Source organism: Vanessa cardui, chromosome 30, assembly GCF_905220365.1.
Source record: "Vanessa cardui chromosome 30, ilVanCard2.1, whole genome shotgun sequence".
Classification (NCBI taxonomy): Eukaryota; Metazoa; Arthropoda; class Insecta; order Lepidoptera; family Nymphalidae; genus Vanessa; species Vanessa cardui.
In genome coordinates, this window is record NC_061152.1 from 3014924 (window position 1) to 3037387 (window position 22464).

The following is a 22464-nucleotide window of genomic DNA, read 5'->3' on the forward strand; positions in this document are numbered from 1 at the left end:
TCGTCAAAAAGCCTATTATCAACTTATTTTTTTTTTAAATTGAATATAATTATATTGCTTACGGAGATTGATACAACAAAGCCATCGATGCTACAGATAGAACAGATAGAAGTTAGCAAAATGAAAATGGTCCTGCAATATTTACATATTATTATGAAATATGCGCATTGATTTTTTATTTGTTACATCAAACTATTGTTGAAATTTTATTTTACTTTTGAACGTTAATAGTAATTGTCAATTGAGCAACTGTCAAAATTTCAACAATCAACAGTTAAAAAACATCGTTCGCACGTGACATTGGCGAAATAATCTGTGCCTCTTTGGCACAAATAAAAGCCACAAAAAAAAAAAAGCATCGTCTATTTAATTTAAAAAGGCGAAGACAGCAGTTGAACACATGAACATACTTCTAAGTAATAATGAAGAGTTCTTTTCATGGTAAAATTGACGAAATCCCCGGTGTATATGTTGATAATTTCGAAAATGCTGAACAGCAAGGCGCCAGGGCCTACTTCCTGAGCCATTATCATTCAGATCACATTCAGGGCTTGCATTCAGCTCAGCTGTTGGACGTTCTATCGAAGAAAAACATCACAATATACACAACGGAACTAACCGCGGCGATTATAAACGATGACAAAAATGACGAACGAATTATGAAACACGTCAGAGGATTAAAAATGGGTGAGTTCTAATTTTGAAAAAAGAATACAAATTGTAGTTTTAAATTTGGAACGATAAATTAGCTGTTACTGGTGCCTCAAATTTATGTGCCCGCGAATTCGCGCACGTTTGATATAACAAATAAAAGTTATTGTTCATTTTACAGGCTACTATAACCAATGATGTTCTAGTAAACAGATATGTTATTAACGCGCGAAAAGTGAAGATTAGAAAACGGCCCAATTGGGATGTTTGCCTTTAGTCGTTTTATGTAGTAATACGTGATAATACATTATAATTACGTAGTAATACGTTTTGCGTAATTAAAACATCTAGTTATTCCTTTTATTTACTGTTTTTACTTGTAACAATATGTAAAATAAACAGTCCCCGGTGCGGCACACTTTTTTCTGTTGTTTAGTATGGATATAACATATCTGTTTATTAGAATATCATTGTCTATAACTTATTAATTCTGTGTTAGGCCACTTTTGTGATATGAAGTTGTTGGTAGGAGGTGGAACTGGACTTTATATGTAATTCTAAAATAAAGATACCTAAAAGTTACTCTTTATTATGTCAGCTATCTGCCAGTTAATATGTGGCTATATTGGTCCAAACATTCCTGAGATAAGCTGGAACAAACTGACACTAAAATTGCAAAAAAAAATTATTTTGGTTTATGTACCGTGTATATATACATATGCATTTAGTTATCAGTGGTTATTTTAATATTACGAACTGTCACTCAAGTTTTATTATTCATGTAAGACTATTGGTCTATTATTATTCAGTTAGAATCGGCAAATTAAAAATATGTTGCTCTGTAAAAACAAAGATTCTTTAATTTCAACCATTTTACATTTCTAACAAAACACAAAGTATATCTCTACAGATATTGCTAACCTGTAAAAACAAAGTAACAACATTTACAGTTAATTTTTTGATCTGTTTCGAAATTTAAAAAAATATTATTTTTCTACATTAATAAAATTAATATACAAGTCACCATCTTATTCATTTTTAAAAACCTCACTTATACATCACTACTGCTTTATCAATCTTCTCTAGATAGTGCCATCTTTAGAGTCAGCGAATACAACAGTTACTGACCCACTGACGCGCCACAATGTAAAGTATTCCTTTACATACATATTAATAAATCTCTTTTTGTAAAATTCATTACTCTGTACTGTAGTTTATGGATTCCAGCAGTATAAAAACAACAACAAAACACAACAAAGGCATAACATACAGATTCCTTTCCCAAACTTATTGGAACATTGTTAACATAATTGTTAATATTTCATATTCCACCACACTGTTCCACATTTGTATCCAACAACCTGCATTGAAGTAGTGTACTAACATAATTTGAAGTGTCATATAATTCATATAAAAAAGTATTTATGTTATAATTTTAGGCTCAACACTGATTTCTTTGCCTGGTATGCCTGAAGAGAACATTCCAGATTTGTGCGTCAATGTCACATTGATACCAGCCGGTCACAGCGCAGGATCAACAATGTTTCTATTCTCAACGACGACACAGAACATTCTATTTACTGGAGACTTTCGGGTGAATCTGAACGACTTACCGAGCTACAAGCATCTTCATGTGAAAGATGAACCGATAAAATTGGATGCGTTGTATATTGATACAACCTTTTTGGATTCCAATTACGAAAACTTTCCGAAGAGGAGCGAGAGTGTTGAAAAAATGATTTTTGAAATTAGAATGTTTCTGGACTTGGACGAGAATAATGCAATTGCTCTGCATACGTCTGCAAAGTACGGCTACGAGTTTGTATTCAATGAAATATATAAACAATTACATATGAAAGTATTCGTTGGATCTGATAGATGGCGTTTTTATAGGTAATTTTGACTTTGGAATGATTTATAGTCTTATATAGATTTGTCATTAGCCGCTGTCTGTCCCTATGTATGCTTAGATCTTTAAAATTACACAAGGGATTTTGGTGCGGTTGTTTTTTTAATAGAAAGAGAGATCTGACAGGAATGTTTTTGTATATAATACATGGACAATATAGTAAAGAAAAACTGACAATTTTAGCGGTTTCTTAAGTGATGTCGTAAATAAACACATTTTGCGCTTACATTGCGAACCCTACGAGATGGATGAAAATATATCTTATAACATAGTTATACACATCTAAATTTGTAAACGCATATGTGCACAGTTTAAAAAAATATCACGTTCAGTTATTCTTGGTGGTAGGGCTTTGTGCAAGCCCGTCTGGGTAGGTACCACCCACTCATCAGTTATTCTACCGCCAAACAACAGTACTCAGTATTGTTGTGTTCCGGTTTGAAGGGTAAGTGAGCCAGTGTAACTACAGGCACAAGGGACATAACATCTTAGTTCCCAGGGTTGGTGGCACATTGACGATGCAAGGAATAGTTAATATTTCTTACAATTTAATTGTCTATGGATGGTGACCACTTACTATCAGGTGGTCCATATGCTCGTCCGCCAAATAATACTATATAAAAAAAAAGTTTTTTGCCGTACTAGACCCCAATCTTTAAGGGAAATCCCCTAAGTTTGTAATACATATTATCTATATATTAATTTTTTTTCGTTTTCAGTTCAATACCAAATCTAGTCCCTGGAGTTACAGATAAGGAAAAATCAACTAGAGTACATTTATGTAGAAACAGAAGCGAAAACAGCTCTCACAGCGCATGCGTTGAAAAATGTCGTAATAATTATTTGTTCGTACATTTGTCGGCTATGAAATGGCTGAATTACAAAGAAGATAAATGCTCAGTCGCGCGCGTATCGCCGAAGCGACTGGACGTGTGTTTCGCGACTCACTGTAGTAAGAGAGAGATAGAGTATTTTGTGAATTACTTCGCGCCGGATAAAATTATCGGTTTTCCTAATAAATACAAATGGACGCGTAAAAGGAATGATCTCTTTGATGGTGGGATTGTAAAGAAAAAAGTTAAGATAGATAAGAAAGTGGACGCTACTTTGTTGAAATTGATGTTTGAATAAAAAAAATGTCTATTTGTGTTAATAAAATAAATATACCTATACTAATATTACAAAAAACTGGGCTGTAAATAAGCCCTTATGGAAATTGGTAGGAGCTGCTTTAAAGTGATCTTTCAGCTAGATCCTTTGGCTTTGCGTAGAGTTATATCAACAATAGGAGGAAAAACCCTCCGACATAATCCAATCGAAAAATCACGTAGAAGGATTTTATGCAGAGCGGATATCTAAAAATCTTGGACTACTACTATTTAACTTCCAAACATTCGATAGCAACTTCGAAAGCATTCCTCCAATCACGTCGACGAAAATCACAGATGATTTCGATTTCGACCAACGGCGTCGCGTCAATTCAAGGTCAAAGTTGTTATTAACTTCACATGTCATCAAAACGTACACTATATAGGTATAATCATATTTATTTTAATCTATGTTGTGTTATATGATACTGTGTGGCTTTAAAAGAGCGTCTTTACGTGTGATATATTGAAATGTGTTTAATTTTATATAAGTATGATTATTGTTGACTGTGATATTTATTACCATTAAATGAATTTTTAATAAATACGGATTTTTATTTCTAACTAGCCGTCGAGCTACAAATTAAGATGAAATAGATTTTTTAATTAAACGTTAGCTTGCTGTACGCACATATAGTATGACACAACTTCACACAACCAATAGAAACAGCTCCCTATCGCGCCATTCGACTCTATTCGTCGCTATAGATTCCCGCTTCAGTTCGACCCGTGACAGCGAGAGCGTGTAAATCGACGCGTCGAATTGACGAATATATTACAACAACAACAACAGCCTGTAAATTCCCACTGCTGGGCTAAAGGCCTCCTCTCCCTTTGAGGAGAAGGTTAGGAACTTATTCCACCACACTGTTCCAATGGTTGATGGAATACACATGTGGCAGAATTTCTATGCAATTTGTCACATGCAGGTTTCCTCACGTTGTTTTCCTTCACCGCTGAGCACGAGATGAATTATAAGGACAAATTAAGCACATGAATCAGCGGTACTTGTCTGGGTTTGAACCCGCAATCATCGGTTAAGATGCACGCGTTCTAACCACTGGGCCATCTCGACTCAGAGTTATAATATAGGATTTTATTTAAAATATATTTAGTAGGTATATATATGTTTTAAAATTGGTTAAATATTACTAATTTAGAATCTTGACTCCAGCGGCCTAGCTAGATGAGGAAGGGCCCCGATGTATAGAAAAAGAATCGGGCCCTCACCCCCTCTTTAATTAACTAATAATTACCCTTTAAAATTATAAATTCCAAATAAGAAACCTTGTGCGCAGTCATGATTTTCTAGCATCAGAAGCTTAAGGTTTAATTTAGAGGGCCCCCTGAAATCCGGGGCCGTGTTACACTGTATCACCTGGCTCTACGATAGCTATGCCACTGCTTGACTTCCGACCTGTACCGAGATTGAGACTCACCTGCCGTTTTCGTCGCTATAGTTTAAACTTAGCCTAACAGTTAAGAGATAGAAAATCCAAAGATATTCAGCAAGTACTTCTATCACCAGGATATAAAATTGTTTACACTGGTTTTCATGGGTACGCCACTCCGAGGTTCGATTCCCGTCAATGTGGATTATCATTAGTTTTCTATGTTGTCTTGGGTCTGGGTGTTTGAGGTACCGTCGTTACTGATTTTCCATAACATAAGTGCTTTAGCTAATTACATTGGGATCAGAGTAATGTATGTGATGTCGTCTCATATTAATATGATAATATTACGAAAATCCAATTTACCAATAGGCTAAGTAGGCTGGAGCCTAGGGTGGCAGATTTGGAGAGGCGGCAAATTTAGCCCAAATTTGTTATTATCTTACAGAAATCAAAAAAACAAATTATAATTATATGTACACACATTACGTCCGTAATCCGTATAGTCGTCACGACATAGCGGGTTGGAAAAATAATCTAGTAACTGACAGAAATATCACCTAGTTTATAATCATACTAATAACGGGAAAAAGTCGATGTTATGAGGACGATAGAACACAAATCATAAATGTTGCAAAAAAATAGTAGGGGCGACAAAAATTGAATAGCCTATAGTAGCCTAGTAGCGGCAAATTTGTTAATGCACCACTGATAAAAGTGCCAACTGCATGCACACATTGAAAGAACCCAACCATTATTATTAAATATTAACGTTCCTGCCCTTACTAAGCCTCGTGGAATAAGTCGTGATGATGGTAAGAGACCTGATGGATTAACATTGGTTCCCTGGGAACGAGGTCGGGCCCTTGTGTGGGACGCTACATGTGCTGGCACGTTGGCCCCATGCCATCTCATATCCGAGAAACAATGTTAAGAGCCGGTGCCGCTGCGGAAAAAGCTGAAGCAAAAAAAGAACTAAATATTCGTGTATTATATCTAATTACTCTTTTTGTTCCATTTGCTGTCGAAATTGGCCCTTGGAGTAGTGATGCAAAAAGCTTCATCAAAAGTATAACACCTCGCCTAATTGCCTCCACTGGTGACAGGAGGGCTGGTTCGTTTTTTGCCCAGAGGATCGGAATTGCGATTCAACGGGGAAACGCTACTAGCATTCTTGCCATCATTCCACGCGGTCAAGATTAATATAGTAACTACTTTTATTTCATATTTGTATATATTTAAGCATTTAATGTTACTAATTCTTTTGTTAATACATTGATTTAATTATTATAGTGATTTTTATTTACGACTTACTTAAGACAAATCAAATTTTTCATTGATCCTAAATTAAATCATAAATTGAATTTATAAGTAATAAAACTAAACTAGGATGTCATAAATTAGTCAATTGACTTTTTTAATTACAATTCTTTTCTTCAAAAAGATTAATGCTAATTAAAGTCCAAACGTCTCATTCAAACGGCCAATTAAACACTGTAATGCTATAATTATTCGCAGATATGACTGTCGCATTGATAATTATATTTCTCTTTATTAATTACGCTGGTAAGTTTTGTTTTTTGAATACGTCAACTGTCAAAAATAAAAGATTGAATTGATTATGTCTTTGGTTAAGGATGAACTAGGAGATAACTACTATTATTCTTGGCTTTAAAATTTAATTGAGTTTGTTATCTTAACCGTACCGATCAATCTCATTCGTGTCTTCTCCATCCTATGTGACACTGGCCATGAAACTAAGAATTTAATTAAATTATTCCGTTATTTTTTTTAGTAAAGTATAGTAACAGCCCGTAAATTTCCCACTGGGCTAAGGCCTTCTCTTCCATTAAGGGTTTGGAACATATCCCACCACGCTGTTAAAATGCGTGTTGGTAGAATGCACATGTGGCAGAATTTCTATGAAATTAGACACATGCAGATTTCACGATGTTTTCCTTCACCGCCAAGCACGAGATGAATTATAAACACAAATTAAGCACATATATATAGTGGTGCTTGAACCCGAAATCATCGGTTAAGACCACGCGTTATAACCATCTCGACTCACTGGCCCATCGCGGCTCATGTGGCCATCTCGGCATTTTTTTTTATTTTAATTAAAAAAATATACTATATTTTTCAGATTGTGCAAGCCCTAAGCGTTACAATCAAACCAGGTATGAACAATTATTTATTTTTATCCCCATCCCTCTGCAGACCGTTGAACCAAGTTATATGTAAGCAACAATACGTTTTGCCTACAGAGTAATGTACTGGTGTTTTCCCTTACAAAAAATTAAAATTCTTCAAACTTTGGTCAACTCTCATCATCATCGATCAGAGCTCCTCGATCCCTGGATATCGACTCAGCTGATGACGCGTTATTTAGAAGCTATCATCAATTTACTTGGCTGTTTAAGACACAATCATAGCTCGTGTGAAGCTATGACTGTACGCTAAACAGCCAAAAAATATTTTTATTTTTTGACATAAATCCTTTTTTGCAGACCGTCATCTAAATACGATAATCCGAATTTCATTCGAGACAGATATCTCGGTAAGTTTAATAACGATATACGTCCATCTACATACATAAATTGAAGTGAATTTACCGTAAGGAGTGTCATCCCTACCACACCAGCCTACCTGCTACAGGGTATATAAGGTGTGCAATTTTCCAAACAGACTCAGGCGACCTATGCACGTCCTGAACGACGAAGACGATAGCTTCACTATTGCAAACGAGCCATTTGTAGGGAAAACCACACTACACACCTCACACTCACGGCACACACGAAGACCCAGACTAGCGACGTCTCGGAGGCGGCCGAGACGTCAGTAAAATCATTCAGTGCTTATAATCACACCTCATCGACTTCGTTCTGAGCTGAGGTGCGATCTCATAGGAGACACCCTCAGGACGAACTTTAAATTCGAGCCCCGCGCTCAACCTCAGGGCTGAGGACATTAGTTCTCGCCCAAAAGTCCGGTGACGCTGTAAAGGCCAGTAGGGCCAACAGCAATACTTCACACATAAAAAAGGACTAGGGCCCATTTATCACTCGCGCTAGACGGTCGTCATGCTGTCGGCGCGTTAGATAATTAGTGTTTCGCTAATTGTTATTATTGTCAGCTAGTTTAATAAAAGTAACTGTTAAATTATTTATTTTGATAAAACAAAAAATAAGAGTGTTTTGACGGTAGATTGTTTTTTTTAATAAATTACCACTTCTGATTCTTATAGTACACTATTCCAATCAAAGCATTTAACAGTAAATAGTAACAGCCTGTAAATTTCCTGTTGTTAAATTTGAGCTATAGCCTCTACCTTTGAGGTTAAAGTTAGGAGCATATTCCAACACGCTACTCCAATGCGTGTTGGTACATTCACATGTGGCAGGAATTCGTTGAAATAAGACACATGAAGGTTTCCTCACGGTGTTTTCCTTTACCCTCGAGCTTAAACACAAAGCATATGAATAATCAGTTATGCTTAACCTAACTTAAACACTGGGCCACCTCAGCTCTTCAATATAGTAATTATTTTAATGTCAAATCATTCCTTGCCAATGTGATATATTCCTAACACAATAGGCTATTTAACAATGCAAAAAATAAATTGTGAATCATTGTAATCAGTGTATATTATGAGTTTAAAAATGGTTATTCACTAACAAAACTTGAAAATAATACTAAATTTATTCATAAATCAATAAATATAAAATGCATTTTTTCAAACGTTTGTCACGTGACACAAAACGCTTCTGATTGGCCGGGCTTAAGATGAAGTCACTTTCTTGTGAATCTTGCTCTTCTACTTTATGTACCACAGATTAAAATACAGCAAAGTGACGTCACCGACCACATTGCAGCGCCATATTGTCCATGTAGCGTTTTCGCGCTTTATTTAAGTATGGAATTTTTAATATGATATTTTTCGGCAAATATGCACTAGAAATAAAAAAATCAACATTTACTGGGTTAACCAGCTTACTAAATAATATAAAATGGATTTTAAAAACCAGTCAAATAGCCTATTATATTAAAAACAGATGAAATATGGAAACCGATTATGAACGAGACGTGGGTGAATCGTTTCCATAAGCCCTTTAACCCTGCATGGATGGACTATTGCGACCCTTACCACTGCAACGATTACCACAAGGTTGCGTGCGGTTTGAACCGGAAGACAATGCGTTTCAAATGGTTCCAAAGCGGATGTCACCTGATATTGAACAACATGTGCGCTAATTATCGCGGGAATTTAAGTAAGTAAATAAATAAATATGAGACAAAATCACATACATTACTCTGATCCCAATGTAAGTAGCTGAAGCACTTGTGTTATGGAAATCAGAAGTAACGACGTCACAAACACCCAGACCCAAGACAACATAGAGAACTAATGGTAATCTACATCGACTCGGCCGGGAATCGAACCCGGGACCTCAGAGTTGCGTACCCATGAAAGCCGGTGTACACACCACTCGACCATGGAGGTCGTCAGTAAGTGTTAATTATTTCGTGCTGATGATGCTGTAGCCTAAGTAACTGCTTATGATTTAGCTATGTGCCAGTGAAAGTCCCGTCAAAATCTATCCAGCCGTTCGAGAGATTAACCGAAACAGACTAAATTTTTTTTGTTATATAAGTAAGTAAGTAAAAAAGTAAGTAACAGCCTGTAAATATCTTACTGCTGGGCTAAGGCCTCCTCTGCCATTAAGGAGAGGGTTTTGGAACATATTCCACCACGCTGTTCCATGCGGGTTAGTGGAAAGCACATGTGGCAGAATTTCAACGAAATTAGACACATGCCGAAATCCTCACGGTATTTTCCTTCACCGTCGAGCACGAGATGAATTATAAACACAAATTAAGCACATATATTTAGTGGTGCTTGCCTGGGTTTGAACCCGCAATCATCGGTTAAGATGCACGCGTTCAAACCACTGGGTCAACTCCGCTCTAATTTTGTTATATAGACCGTTTATTATATGCATTTAGAAAAAAGCGATAATTTTAATATTACAAACAGACATTCCTATTTTATTAAACAACTAGCTGTACCCGCGACCTTGTACGCGTTTGAATTTAACAAAAAAAAATAATTATTGTAGCCTAAGTTACTGCTTATTATATCAGTTATCTGCCAGTGAAAGTCACGTCAAAATCGGTCCAGTCGTTCCAGATAGCCGGAACAAACAGACAGACAGAACAAGCATTGTAAAACATGCTATTTTGTTATATGTACCGTGTATACATACATATACCTAGATTTAGTAAAAAGCGATTATTTTAATATTACAAGCAGACACTCCAATTTTATTATACGTATAGAAGGTAAGGTAGCCCTTTGGATAGGTTCCAATCAGTCATCATACTTTCCACCGCCAAATAGTAACATATAGCATTGTACGGTTTTAAGGGTGAGTGAGCTAGTGTAACTACAGGCACAAGGAACATAACATCTTAGTTCCCAAGGTTGGCGCATTGGCGATGTAAGGAATGGTTAATATTTCTTACAGCCCCATTGTCTATGGGCAATTGTGATCACTTACCATCAGGTAGACCATATGATCATCCACTAACATATACTATAACACAAGACAAATATCGTGAAGAAAGTACCCAAAACCCTGTATATTCCAAAACATAAATAACCCTGTATATTTTCCTGTTTTTAGAATACGATTTGATAGATTCGAAGTTTTGTTTGCAATACGTAATGTATTTGCGAAGCGGCTGCCCATCGCACTGCCCCGACTACTTGGACCCCGTGTGTGGGGTCAGCACTATTGACAATCACATCGTGCTGTTTAAAAACGAATGCGCTTTCAAACGTGCGAACTGTCGAAGTGGCATTTTAGAAGGTAATATAATTTATTACAAGAATATAAAATAATAATAATTAAAAACAAAACGCAATCAAGGTTTTTCTAATTTATATTATTACGAGAACAGCATAACAATGATACGCCATTTTCCCACCAAAAAAAAACAATTAATTTAAAAGCCATCTGACAGCTTGACATATGACGTTCGGAAAGTCGCACTAATTCTCCTAATAATATACATATGCATATATATTATAAGGATTATATGCTATAATATATAAACATTATATTGCCAATATCAAGATCATTCATAATAAACGACCGTGTATTTGAAGTAGTGTTCACAAATTAAATAGGTTTTTAATTGAACAAAACAGTAACATGATATAATAATATAATACAGTAGTCATAAATATCGTTTCCTTAAAACATACACGAATACACATACATATATGAATCATTGAATGTGTTACAAAAGAGAACAGAAACTATCGAAAATTAGCAATTCGACGCATACGTGGTGCGCGGGAAATCTTGAGACTTGATTGTAACTGCATTCAAGATGGCCACCTCGCTACCATTGAGGCGACGCTTCACCAGCGCCGTTCCACTCCCTTTGACACTCTTTTCCTACCAGTACGAATAAACAAGATAATGCACCATGCGCCGTTATATAAATTATGAATGGCAGTTGCACAATAAAAATCTTTTATGGTTTATTTATATACGTACATCGGAAGTTATGCTTTCATAGTTTTAATAAATATTAGTAAGTGTGCTATTGATAATATTATGTATTGATAGCATAAGCTGATTTTTGACCCAGTGATTATAGGATGAGAGCTTCACATAAAAATTGGTTAGATTTAATTAAAGAATTAATTTTAAAGACTGAAAAATACAGGCCTTAGCTACAGCGGTGCTACAGCTGTATACATAAACTGAAACTGTTAAGTAAATTGTTACAAAAAAAAATCAATTATGACTGAATCGATCTATTAGTATGGTTAGGATATCACCGCTTTAGCTTGGGTAGTTTAAATTCTAAATGGTGGCCAAATTAAGCATGATAGCAGCCATGTTGAATTAAAGGGTAAATTGTCGACATTTTTCTTCAACATATCAGCCATTTTTAACTTTTCAATTTTTTTTTATAAACACCATTTGTTTTTTTTTTGCAGAGTATGAAGAAATTGACCTGAGATTATGCAGCTATGTAATTAATGCATAAACATTAAAAAATTAAGTATTTTCTTTTGTTTTATTTTTCTATCGTATTTCAAATCGGTTCCACTTATAATGAACAAGGATTATGAGAACGATTAATTACTGGCAACCAAAAGCCTGCTTCCCCAGTCTTTGGGGGAGCATTTATAAATACTAGCAACACACTCCGGCTTCGGACGGGTATAATGCTGATACTAAGTATACTTACTACAGAATTTGTCTATTTACGACATCATATAAGAAACTTCTAAAATTATCAGTGTTTTCTTACTATAATGTCCATTATATACAAAAACCTTCCCCTCGAATCACTCTATTTAAAAAAAATACCGCAACAAAATCCGTTGCGTAATTTCAAAGATCTAAGTATACACAGACAGACAGCGGTAAGCGACTTTGTGATTGATGACTAGGTATACCCAAGTGTAAATTAATCATCAATTTCCAACTGTAATAAAACTAATATAACATTAATTTATGTCACTATATTAATTTACCAATCGATACATATATTATTTATCCGCTTATTGTATATAATTATATCCTTTGACCGCCCATCCAAGAATGTAGCTTTCTTCCGCCCTGCCCGTTCTAAATCAACCGCCATTTGTTTTTTTCGTGCCAGGCAGTACCAGTCGCCGCACCGCGCCATGTGAGGAAGTGACGGGAGTCCCACAATACGGTGTCGATAACCGAATCAATAATCATACTAATTAATGTTATTTCAAATAAAAACGTATTTAAAAATTAAAGCCGTACTAAACATTATTTCAATTCAAATTATATATTTAAAAAATCATGACACAGATCTCTTCATATTTTTAATATTTTTTTCGTTTCTTAAGAGTTAGTAGTACCATGAAATACATAGCAAACACAGCTATAATATAAATACTATTACAAATAAAACCAACTTTGGTTCAACTTTCATGACAAAACAAAATATTTATATGTATATTCGTACTGATTAATTTGAAAGTTATTTTATAATGCTCGAACGGTTTTAATCTTAAGCAATGTTTTAAAACGTGCGAACAGCTCTTATTATTGGATTTGCCATGGAATACATGATCGTTGTTTTACTTTTAGGTACGTCATTTTAACCCATATTATAAATTGTAATAAGATTACAGCTTCAGCGTAATTTCATAAGTTTATTTTACACATTTCTTAAAAACGAAACCGACAATTGTCATTTTTAATACACGTAAATAAATGAACATAGCATTATATCTTGCATTAATAGTATGTGTATCAGCTTTTATCGAATACTTTTGCATATTCTTTTTACTTGGTGGTAGAGCTTTGTGCAAGCCCGTCTGGGTAAGTACCACCCACTCATCAGTTATTCTACCGCCAAATAATAGTACTCAGTGTTGTGTTCTGGTTTGAAGGGTGAGTGAGCGGTAACTACAGACACAAGGGACATAACATCCTAGTTCCCAAGGGTGGTGGCACATTGACGATGAAGAATAGTTAATATTTCTGACAGCGTCATTGTCTACGGGTAGTGGTGACCACTTACCATCAGGTGGGGCCATATGCTCGTCCACCAACCTATACCATAAAAAATATATCTAAATATTATATTATTATAAATATATTGTGAAGCAGTTAATACACCTATTTCTTTAAATTTCTCGCGTAATTACGTCCAAGAACTAATATTTTAAATAGTTCGGATAATAAAAAAGTTACTGTTGTAGCCCAAGTTATTCTTTATTACATCAACTATCTGTCAGTGAAAGTCCTGTTAAAATCGATACAGTCGTTCAAGACATTAGCCGGAACAAACAAACAGATAAAAAATTGTTAATTTGGTATATGCATAGTGTACACATACATAATATGTATTTAGTAAAAAGCGGTTATTTCAATATTACAAACAGACACCGAGTTTATTATATGTATAGATTTTTAAGTACCAAGATTAAAACACAAAAATTTCCAGTTCTATTAACACAAGAAACCAGCTTCAAAATAACAACGACAACGTTAAAACCAAAAGAAAGAATACACGTATTGAGACAGAAATTAAACGAAGAGATTCTCAATAAAAGGGCGATAGATTTGTATCCTGATAACGCCGAAGGTGCTTTTCTCGAAGACTATGAATACGTTCAAATCGATAAAACTCTACCGATCACACCTGTCATGGATTTCGATCCGAAAAAGTTGAACGATAAATTCAAACTGCGACCCATAAAAAACAAAAAAAAACAAAGTAAAACGTCACCTGTCAAAGATGACAATGTCAAAATGAGCGCGAAAAAAGCAACTGTCACAGAGAAAGCACTAAGGCTGTATACGAACAGATCGAAGATACACCTTCGTAAAAAAAAACGGGTCCGTACGAAAAAACCTTTGGAGATATTCTACAGACGAGTTTATAACACCGATATGCTGCATGAGAGGATTGAATGGATACACTGTCAGGATATGATCACGCCCATACTGACTGGTATGAGAGTTAATATCAGTAACCCAAAAAGGCTTTTCTCAAAAGATCCTATAGTACTAAGGTACCATTTTTTTTAAATAATAATACTAATAGTTACGATTTTAATATAAAGTTGCTGTATCTATTTTATTGTTTTAAAAGGTCTTATGTATTGTTGTGTACGTTTATAATGTTTTTCGGTTTGTTAGCATATCTGAGTTGATGAATTTTTTTTTTGTGAAGCCTGTTTGAACTCCAATGACATATAGACATAGGCGTCGTATGCGTAATTCACAATTAAACAAAAATTTAAGTGAAAACTTGGCTATCGTGGTTTGATGACTTATATTCATAATTGTTGTGGCTTGTTCAAAACAAGCTGCTTCCAAGCGCATTTCTAAATCATCCCACAGAGCAAAAATATCAAAACGTTTTATCAATCACAGATTAAACATAAAAGTGAAGCAACACAAGCGAATAGTGTAAGAAAGTGCTGTCCTCTTCGTTATGTATACAGATATCATTAATGTGAAAGTAACTCTGTCTGTCTGTCTCTTTCACAACCAAACCAATGGACCGAATTTGATGAAATTTGGTATGAAAAGAGAGTCGAGATGACCCAGTGGTTGAAACGCGTGCATCTTAACCGATGATTGCGGGTTCAAACCCAGGCAAGCACCGCTGATTCATGTGCTTAATTTGTCTTTATAATTCATCTCGTGCTCAGCGGTGAAGGAAAACATCGCGAGGAAACCTGCATGTGACAAATTTCATAGAAATTCTGTCACATGTGTATTCCACCAACTCGCATTGGAACAGCGTGGTGAATATGTTCCAAACCTTCTCCTCAAAGGGAGAGGAGGCCTTTAGCCCAGTAGTGGGAATTTACAGGCTGTTGATTTTGTTTGTTGTTGGTATGAAAAAAGCTTAACTCCAAGGAAAGTCATGGGCTAGTTTTTTGTCTGAAAACCAACTCCGTAAAATGCGAGCGAAGCCGCGAGCTACAAATAGTTATAAATATAAAAAGATGCGGAAAACCATCATTTCAATCCAAGTATAATGCTATGAAGTTTTTTTTTTCTTGCTTTACTTATGATTCACGAATTAAGTATCTAGGCAGCGAATGACATTTTTTTTTTAGATTTATTCAACTATTGAACGTGAACACATCGACGTACAGCCGAGACGATATATATTCAATACTATACCAAATCAGTAATTTACAACTAAGACTATTTCAATGGGATATCGTGCCCTTAAATATTCTATTAAACGTGATAATAAAAGGTAAGAAAATAAAATGTCCGTTTTTTTTCGAACGAAATTCTCTTTCTCTGTATACAATGGACTCATAGCGCTATTTAGGCGACGTTTATCTCTAGCTATCTGAGCTGAGAAGGCCCAGTGGTTAGAACGCGTGCATCTTAACCGATGATAGCGGGTTCAAACCCAGGCAAGCACCACTATATATATGCTTAATTTGTGTTTATAATTCATCTCGTGCTGGGCGGTGATGGAAAACATCGTGAGGAAACCTGCATGTGTCTAATTTTATCGAAATTCTGCCACATGTGCATTTCACCAACCCGCATTGGACCAGCGTGGTGGAAAATTTTCCAATTTAATGGAAGAGAGGGCCTTATCCCAGCAGTGGGAAATTTACAGGCTGTTTTACTTTATTAAATCTCCATCTTCAAAACCAAAAGATGCAATGAAAAGTCTATTCAAACATTTTGTCATTTTGTTTTTACTCCGACTTGTCTGTACTCTCTTTACGGCAAAAGTCTTGTACCAAGTCTGCATTGTTTGCATCAATAAGGCTCACAGAAAAAGCCAAATATCTATATATCTTATTTCCAGAGAGAAAGCACACGTTTGGTAACTTAAAGCACGGCATTCGTGATCTGTTCAACAATTGGCGCTTGGACATCAGCAACACGAGCAGCTTGCTGAGGCAGGCGCGGATTTTCCGACCGCCCTGCGTCAAGGTCTCCACATCCGATGGTAATACTTTACTACACATTCAGAACACCAAGTACCAACAATTCATCCTAATTGGATGGCTCATAAAAGCAATTTTGGATCATAATTTTATAGAATTTATGGAATATGTTCCAAACCTTCTTCTCCGGGAGAGGAGGCCTTAGCCCAGCAGTGGGAAATATACAGGCTGTTGTAGTTGTTGTTGTTGTGGTATGTTATGGTGGTTTGGAAAGCATATTGCACCAAGAATTCCATTTCCAGTAAGAAACTCACTAGTTACTCTTTTCTACATTAATAAGATACAGAGTATAACTGTAAAGTACAACTACCTACTTTATATCCTGTCTTCCACGGTTATTTTTAACTTTGCCTTTTAAAATATTTAATGACAAAAAATTAACAAATAAGGCATATTACTCCATACAAGTTACATCTATAATATAAAAATGAGTCGCTAAATGTGTTGCTAAGCGCAAAACTCGAGAACGGTTGGACCGATTTCGCTAATTCTTTTTTTTAAATATTCCTTGAAGTACAAGGATGGTTCTTACGGAGAGAAAAATTCCAAAAAAAAAAATTTAAAATTTCCTGAAAAAGTCGAAAAACAACACTTTTCTATACTCCCATACAAATGGTGTTGTTGAAATACAACGATCGTATGACGATTATTACGATTATCCGATTCTGTTTCTGAGAGCAGAAGATGGATATCGTCTTGGACTAATTCACGACAGGCTCTGTGACATCGAAGGGAGTTAGTTGTATGGATTTCTATGCATATCGTATAACGATTAGAGATAATCAAACTAACCATATTCTGAAGCGTCGTAAGCTGTTTCAAAAATTAATTGTTAATATTTAAACTAAGGGAACGAACGATTAAACAATTATTCAATACAACCAATCAAAACTTCGAGATCGAGATGATGAATATTAAATGAAATAATTTTTAAGTATTTGATTAGATCTCGCATGTTTCTTGATTTGTTTCTTTATTATTTGTACATTGTTGATGATCAGTAATTACTTGCAAAATGAAAAATTAAAAATTTATTTTCTGCGACTAATGCCCAGCGAAGCGGGCGGGTTTTGCTAGTTAAAGATAAAAAAGTCTGGAATTAATACTTATTGACTTACGCGCAGGGTGTATTACAAACATATATAAGTATTTAACTAACATGACTGTATTTTAAAATGTTGAATAAGAGTAACTACTGATTATCTTGCTGGTTCATTTACTTACCGTATCGGTGTTCAACTTTACTTAATAAAGTTGTTAAATGACGATTCAAAAGTGCTTGTAAAAACTTGAATAAAGTATATTTTGATTTATTATTCGAAGTAATAATTCTTTCAGGATCAACAAAATCGCCAAAAGTTACAAAATACAAGAAGAACGGTAAAGAAACAACTCGCTGTGATGACGATGATGATTGCGAAGATTAGTTAAGTCAAATAAAGAAAGCCTTCGTCAGTTTACAAATTCCTTTATCAAGTCTCAAACTCTTAGTACCTTTTGAATCTAACCGTCAGATCATTGCGACGTAGTATGTCATTCTCGATCGGTAACAGATTATCGCTCACACTGAGCACACGAAAATAGATCTTAAGGTGACGAACCTTTTCTTACCCTGGCTGTACATTGATGAACTGTTCCTAAATATATTAATAGGATCGTAACATATCTTTCTATTTATCTCTGTTATATTATGAGCAACAAACCATTCTGAAAAAAAGAAAATTATGTAATTGCTGAGTGGACGAATATATGGGCCTGATGATAAGTGGTCACCACCGCTTATAGACAATGACGCTGTAAAAAATATTAACTATTCCTTTCATCGCCAAAGCGCCACCAACCTTGGGAATTAAGATGTTAAGTCCCTTGTGCCTGTAGTTACACTGGCGTTTTAACATCTACAGATCTTTGCTGGACTTCTAGCTCTTGGTGGTCGCACTTGCACTTTGTGCAAGCCCGTCTGGATAGGTACCACCCGCTCATCAGTTATTCTTCCGCCAAATAACAGTACTCAGTACTGTTATGTTCCGGTTTGAAGGGTGAGTGAGCCTGTGTAACTACAGGCACAAGGTACATAACATCTTAGTTACCAAGGTTGGTGGCGCATTGACGATGTAAGGAATAGTTAATATTTCTTACAGCGTCATTGTCTATGGGTGGTGGTGACCACTAACCATCAGGTGGCCCATATGCTCGTCCGCCAACCTATACCATTAAAAAAAAGGATATATGTCTAATTGCGCCTCGTTGACAATTCAATAACTATACAACAGGAAATGGTTTTAGCAGCTCAATACAAAAATGGTCCTTTGCGAGCCGGATATTATTTTTCTGCTACGTATGCTTTATGACAATCGTTGAAATGGTACGGCCCGTTTACGAGGCAACTATAAGATTGTAATTAAATAATTACTAGCGACTCATCCCGGCTACGTACGATTACAATGCTGATACTAAATATACTACAGATTGTCATGCAAAGTTTCATATTGAATCAATCTATTTATTAAAAAACCGTACCAAAATCCGCTGCGTCAAAGATCTGAGTACACATAGGGACAGACAGCGGTAAGCGACTTTGTTTTGTTCTGTTAAACACATAGTACTTTACAAATGAAGTACAAAAAAAGATAAACACAACTTAGATTTACATATTTCACGCGATTCGCTAATAACGCTTACATCGTGCACTACTAATAGTTCATGATTAATATATCTCTATTTATAACACAACACTGTTACACTTAACTACGTTGTATTTTCGTCGACGTTCCAACAACCAAACGCAAATTCATAGTGAATACCATAGACTAATCAAGCTCTAGACCAATTATGACGTCATTTCGCTGTAAAATATTGTTGATTTGGTTCTATTCTATCCTCTTGTGGTTGGAATAGAGTATAGGAAAGTATATTGTTACGAGAATAACCCTAGCCTTCAATACGGTGTCATGACATTTGATTGTATATCATAATTTATATCACATTACTATTGCATATTATAAATATAGCAGGGACCATTGAATTTACTTTATTATATACAATTATTATTGTAATTAATTGATCAATAATATCATAGCATTTAATACTGGCATGTAACACTATTTCTTACTTTAAATATGATTGAGCTGCCATTAGAAAACAATTGGACTATACTACTGCTACTAGTACTTAAAGGTTACAAAGGGAAATAAGCATAAAGAAAAAAAACTGTTTATTATAACCAGCACACCTTAACAGCTTCGCAAGAACAGAATTTAGACTAGTTTGATATATATATAAAAAAAAAAAAAACATTTTTCTTACACCGAATAATGACGCGTCTATGACGTTAACATAAAATAACTTTCAATAAACCAATACACAACATATATATACTTATATATACTAATGGCGACATCGTTTTCAAATTTATTACATAAATCCAAATAACCAATAATCACATGCGTTCGAAAACAAACGTTCCATTTTCAAATATCCATGACGTTTCCTTAACCAATGACTGCGATGCGACAAGGTCACTTTCAAAGACCGTTGCGAGATGGAAGATAGGCGTTTCAACGAGAGAGAAAGAGAGAGCGAATAATTATAACAGATCACAGTCACGGACCAAAGAATTGTCAGTTATTTTAAAAACAAAACGGTACAATACATTTTCCAATTATAAAAATTACTTTTACATAACAGCAGTCACATGTACGTATAGTACGACACAACTTAGATGTCGCATCGGCAAAATTCCTAAAACCGATCACACCCGAATTGAGTACGCTCCCAAATTATCAATATTTATTTCTCATGCGAATATGATCTTTACACAAACGTAATAATTTGTAATATCACGTGACCTAATATATTCGTCAATTCGACGCGTCGATTTACACGCACTCGCTGTCTCGGGTCGAACTGACGCGGGAATCTATAGCGTCGAATAGCGTCGAGTGGCGCGATAGGGAGCTGTTTCTATTGGTTGTGACAATCAGAAATCGGTTTTACTGAATTAGCCGATGCTACATCTAAGTTGTGTCGTACTGTACAAACTTATCTATTGTATTATAGACTTAATCACGTGATCGACATTTACTTTGTAAAACGTTCAAACAATATCAAGCAGATCTGTAAAGAAACATTTGTATATTGAACAAAGGTCATAAGTAACAATTGCGTTTTGACCTGGATAACAAGAGTTTCATTTATTCACTTACGCTTTTTAGTACAAAAGCATAGATTAACTATGGATTAATTTAAGTCCATAATATAATACCTGTCATTACATTACATACATACCAAGTGTGATCAATTTTAAACCACCAGTTAATGTACATAGCAAGATTAAACAATTAAAATATAACACGTTTTTTTATATGGGTGTGCTTTGCAGATTACAACAGTAATTAAACCCCCGTATTTATTAAACATAGTTACAACAAAGGCGAAAAAAAAACAAAATTACATCTAAACGAATATAATGAAATTATTATTAATAATAAAAAATAGCTATTCAATAATAAAATATGGCAACACCCATAATTGCACCATAGATAAAAAATGACACTCTAGAGATCATGATAAATTCAACAAAAAATATATATATTTACATTTCAAAAAAAAAATGAAAGCATTTTTTCAAACTCCTTACGAATAATGAAATCTTTACTAAGGAATATAACATTAAAACATTTCATGACGTTAATTAAACAATACAATTATTGTATAATCTATCCTAACGGCGGGAAAGTAAAAAAACCTTAGATTGACGGATATTTTGATTCAATATCGCCCTGTCTTTGTTTAACTTAACATTGTACCATATGCGAGAAAGAGATGAAACGCATTTGATATCGCAATCGGCTCAACAGTCGTTTCATCTCTTTCGCACAGATGGGTTACTGTAAAGTTAGAGAGAGACAGGGCGAATATTTCATGAGTTTAATGTTATCGTACTTGACATGTTATGTTCCGACGGCAACCGACAGTTACCGACGTCGGACACATGCCAAGTACCTACGAACATATCCCTGTATAATTATACTTCCAAACTTGCGGTAACAATAGTTAGCAATGCTTTTTTAAATTTCGAACAGTGACGGCACGTCAATTTAAAATCAAAATTGTTCACTATATTTCCCGCCATTAGACGCAATTTTACATTGCTTGAACTAATTCATAGATTATTTAAAATACGAACTAAATCATCTTAAGACAGATTGCAGTTTACACAAATTGTCAAAATTAAACGGTTTTTTTTTAAATATCATATATATGACATATGAAATTACATAAATAACTTTTAAAGGTCCGATTTTTTTATACGAAGTACGATTTCCGTAACACTCGTATGCGTCGTTTAAAAAAGACTCGTTTTGTTTTTGATATGTATAAATTTGATTCACACGCAAAACTTTATAGTATACAAATTTCTAATACTTAAGACCATAATCAAGCAATTTGGAAAAACGCTTGGAAAACATGAAAACTATAAGAAAAACTGCCAACTCACACTAGCTTCTTTGCTTACTAATGGAAATGTTTACAACATACATTTTTATATTTAAAAGGCTTTGATTGGTTAAATATACCACCTAATGGTAATTACTCGTCACCTATTGGACAATACAATTAAAATCCCAATACCAAACTTTGAAACTATGATCCACTGTACTTATAGTTACACTGGCTATTTCAACATTAAAAATCACAATACAACAATACAGAACAAAAAATTTGCCAGTGGAATAAGTGACGTCAGCAAGTCTTAAATAAACCTAATTTTTAATAAATTATATAAAACCAACGCTTACATATTTCCTGTCTTCTTGTGTAACTTGTAGATACAGATGTTATCTACATGTATTTAAC

The 22464-nt window shown here is 34.8% G+C and overlaps 3 protein-coding genes across 3 annotated transcripts; all 3 read left to right on the forward strand.

The window, feature by feature from the left end:
* The first annotated feature begins 243 nt into the window (after positions 1-243).
* On the forward strand, positions 244-4247 carry LOC124542291 (protein artemis-like). Its single transcript, XM_047120255.1, has 4 exons — positions 244-282; positions 357-687; positions 2091-2544; positions 3280-4247. The coding sequence occupies exons 2-4, from the start codon at positions 423-425 to the stop codon at positions 3689-3691; spliced, it is 1131 nt and encodes a 376-aa protein (XP_046976211.1). The 5' UTR covers positions 244-282; positions 357-422; the 3' UTR covers positions 3692-4247.
* A 2353-nt stretch (positions 4248-6600) lies between these two features.
* LOC124542292 (U-Kazal-Dg21.2-like) lies at positions 6601-12179 on the forward strand. Its single transcript, XM_047120256.1, has 6 exons — positions 6601-6665; positions 7246-7279; positions 7610-7659; positions 9155-9370; positions 10787-10972; positions 12118-12179. Exons 1-6 carry the CDS (start codon positions 6620-6622, stop codon positions 12165-12167), a joined length of 582 nt encoding a protein of 193 aa, XP_046976212.1. The 5' UTR covers positions 6601-6619; the 3' UTR covers positions 12168-12179.
* A 1024-nt stretch (positions 12180-13203) lies between these two features.
* Positions 13204-18123, forward strand: LOC124542331. Its single transcript, XM_047120302.1, has 5 exons — positions 13204-13252; positions 14115-14685; positions 15745-15890; positions 16464-16607; positions 17944-18123. The coding sequence occupies exons 1-5, from the start codon at positions 13222-13224 to the stop codon at positions 18030-18032; spliced, it is 981 nt and encodes a 326-aa protein (XP_046976258.1). The 5' UTR covers positions 13204-13221; the 3' UTR covers positions 18033-18123.
* Positions 18124-22464: the final 4341 nt, after the last annotated feature.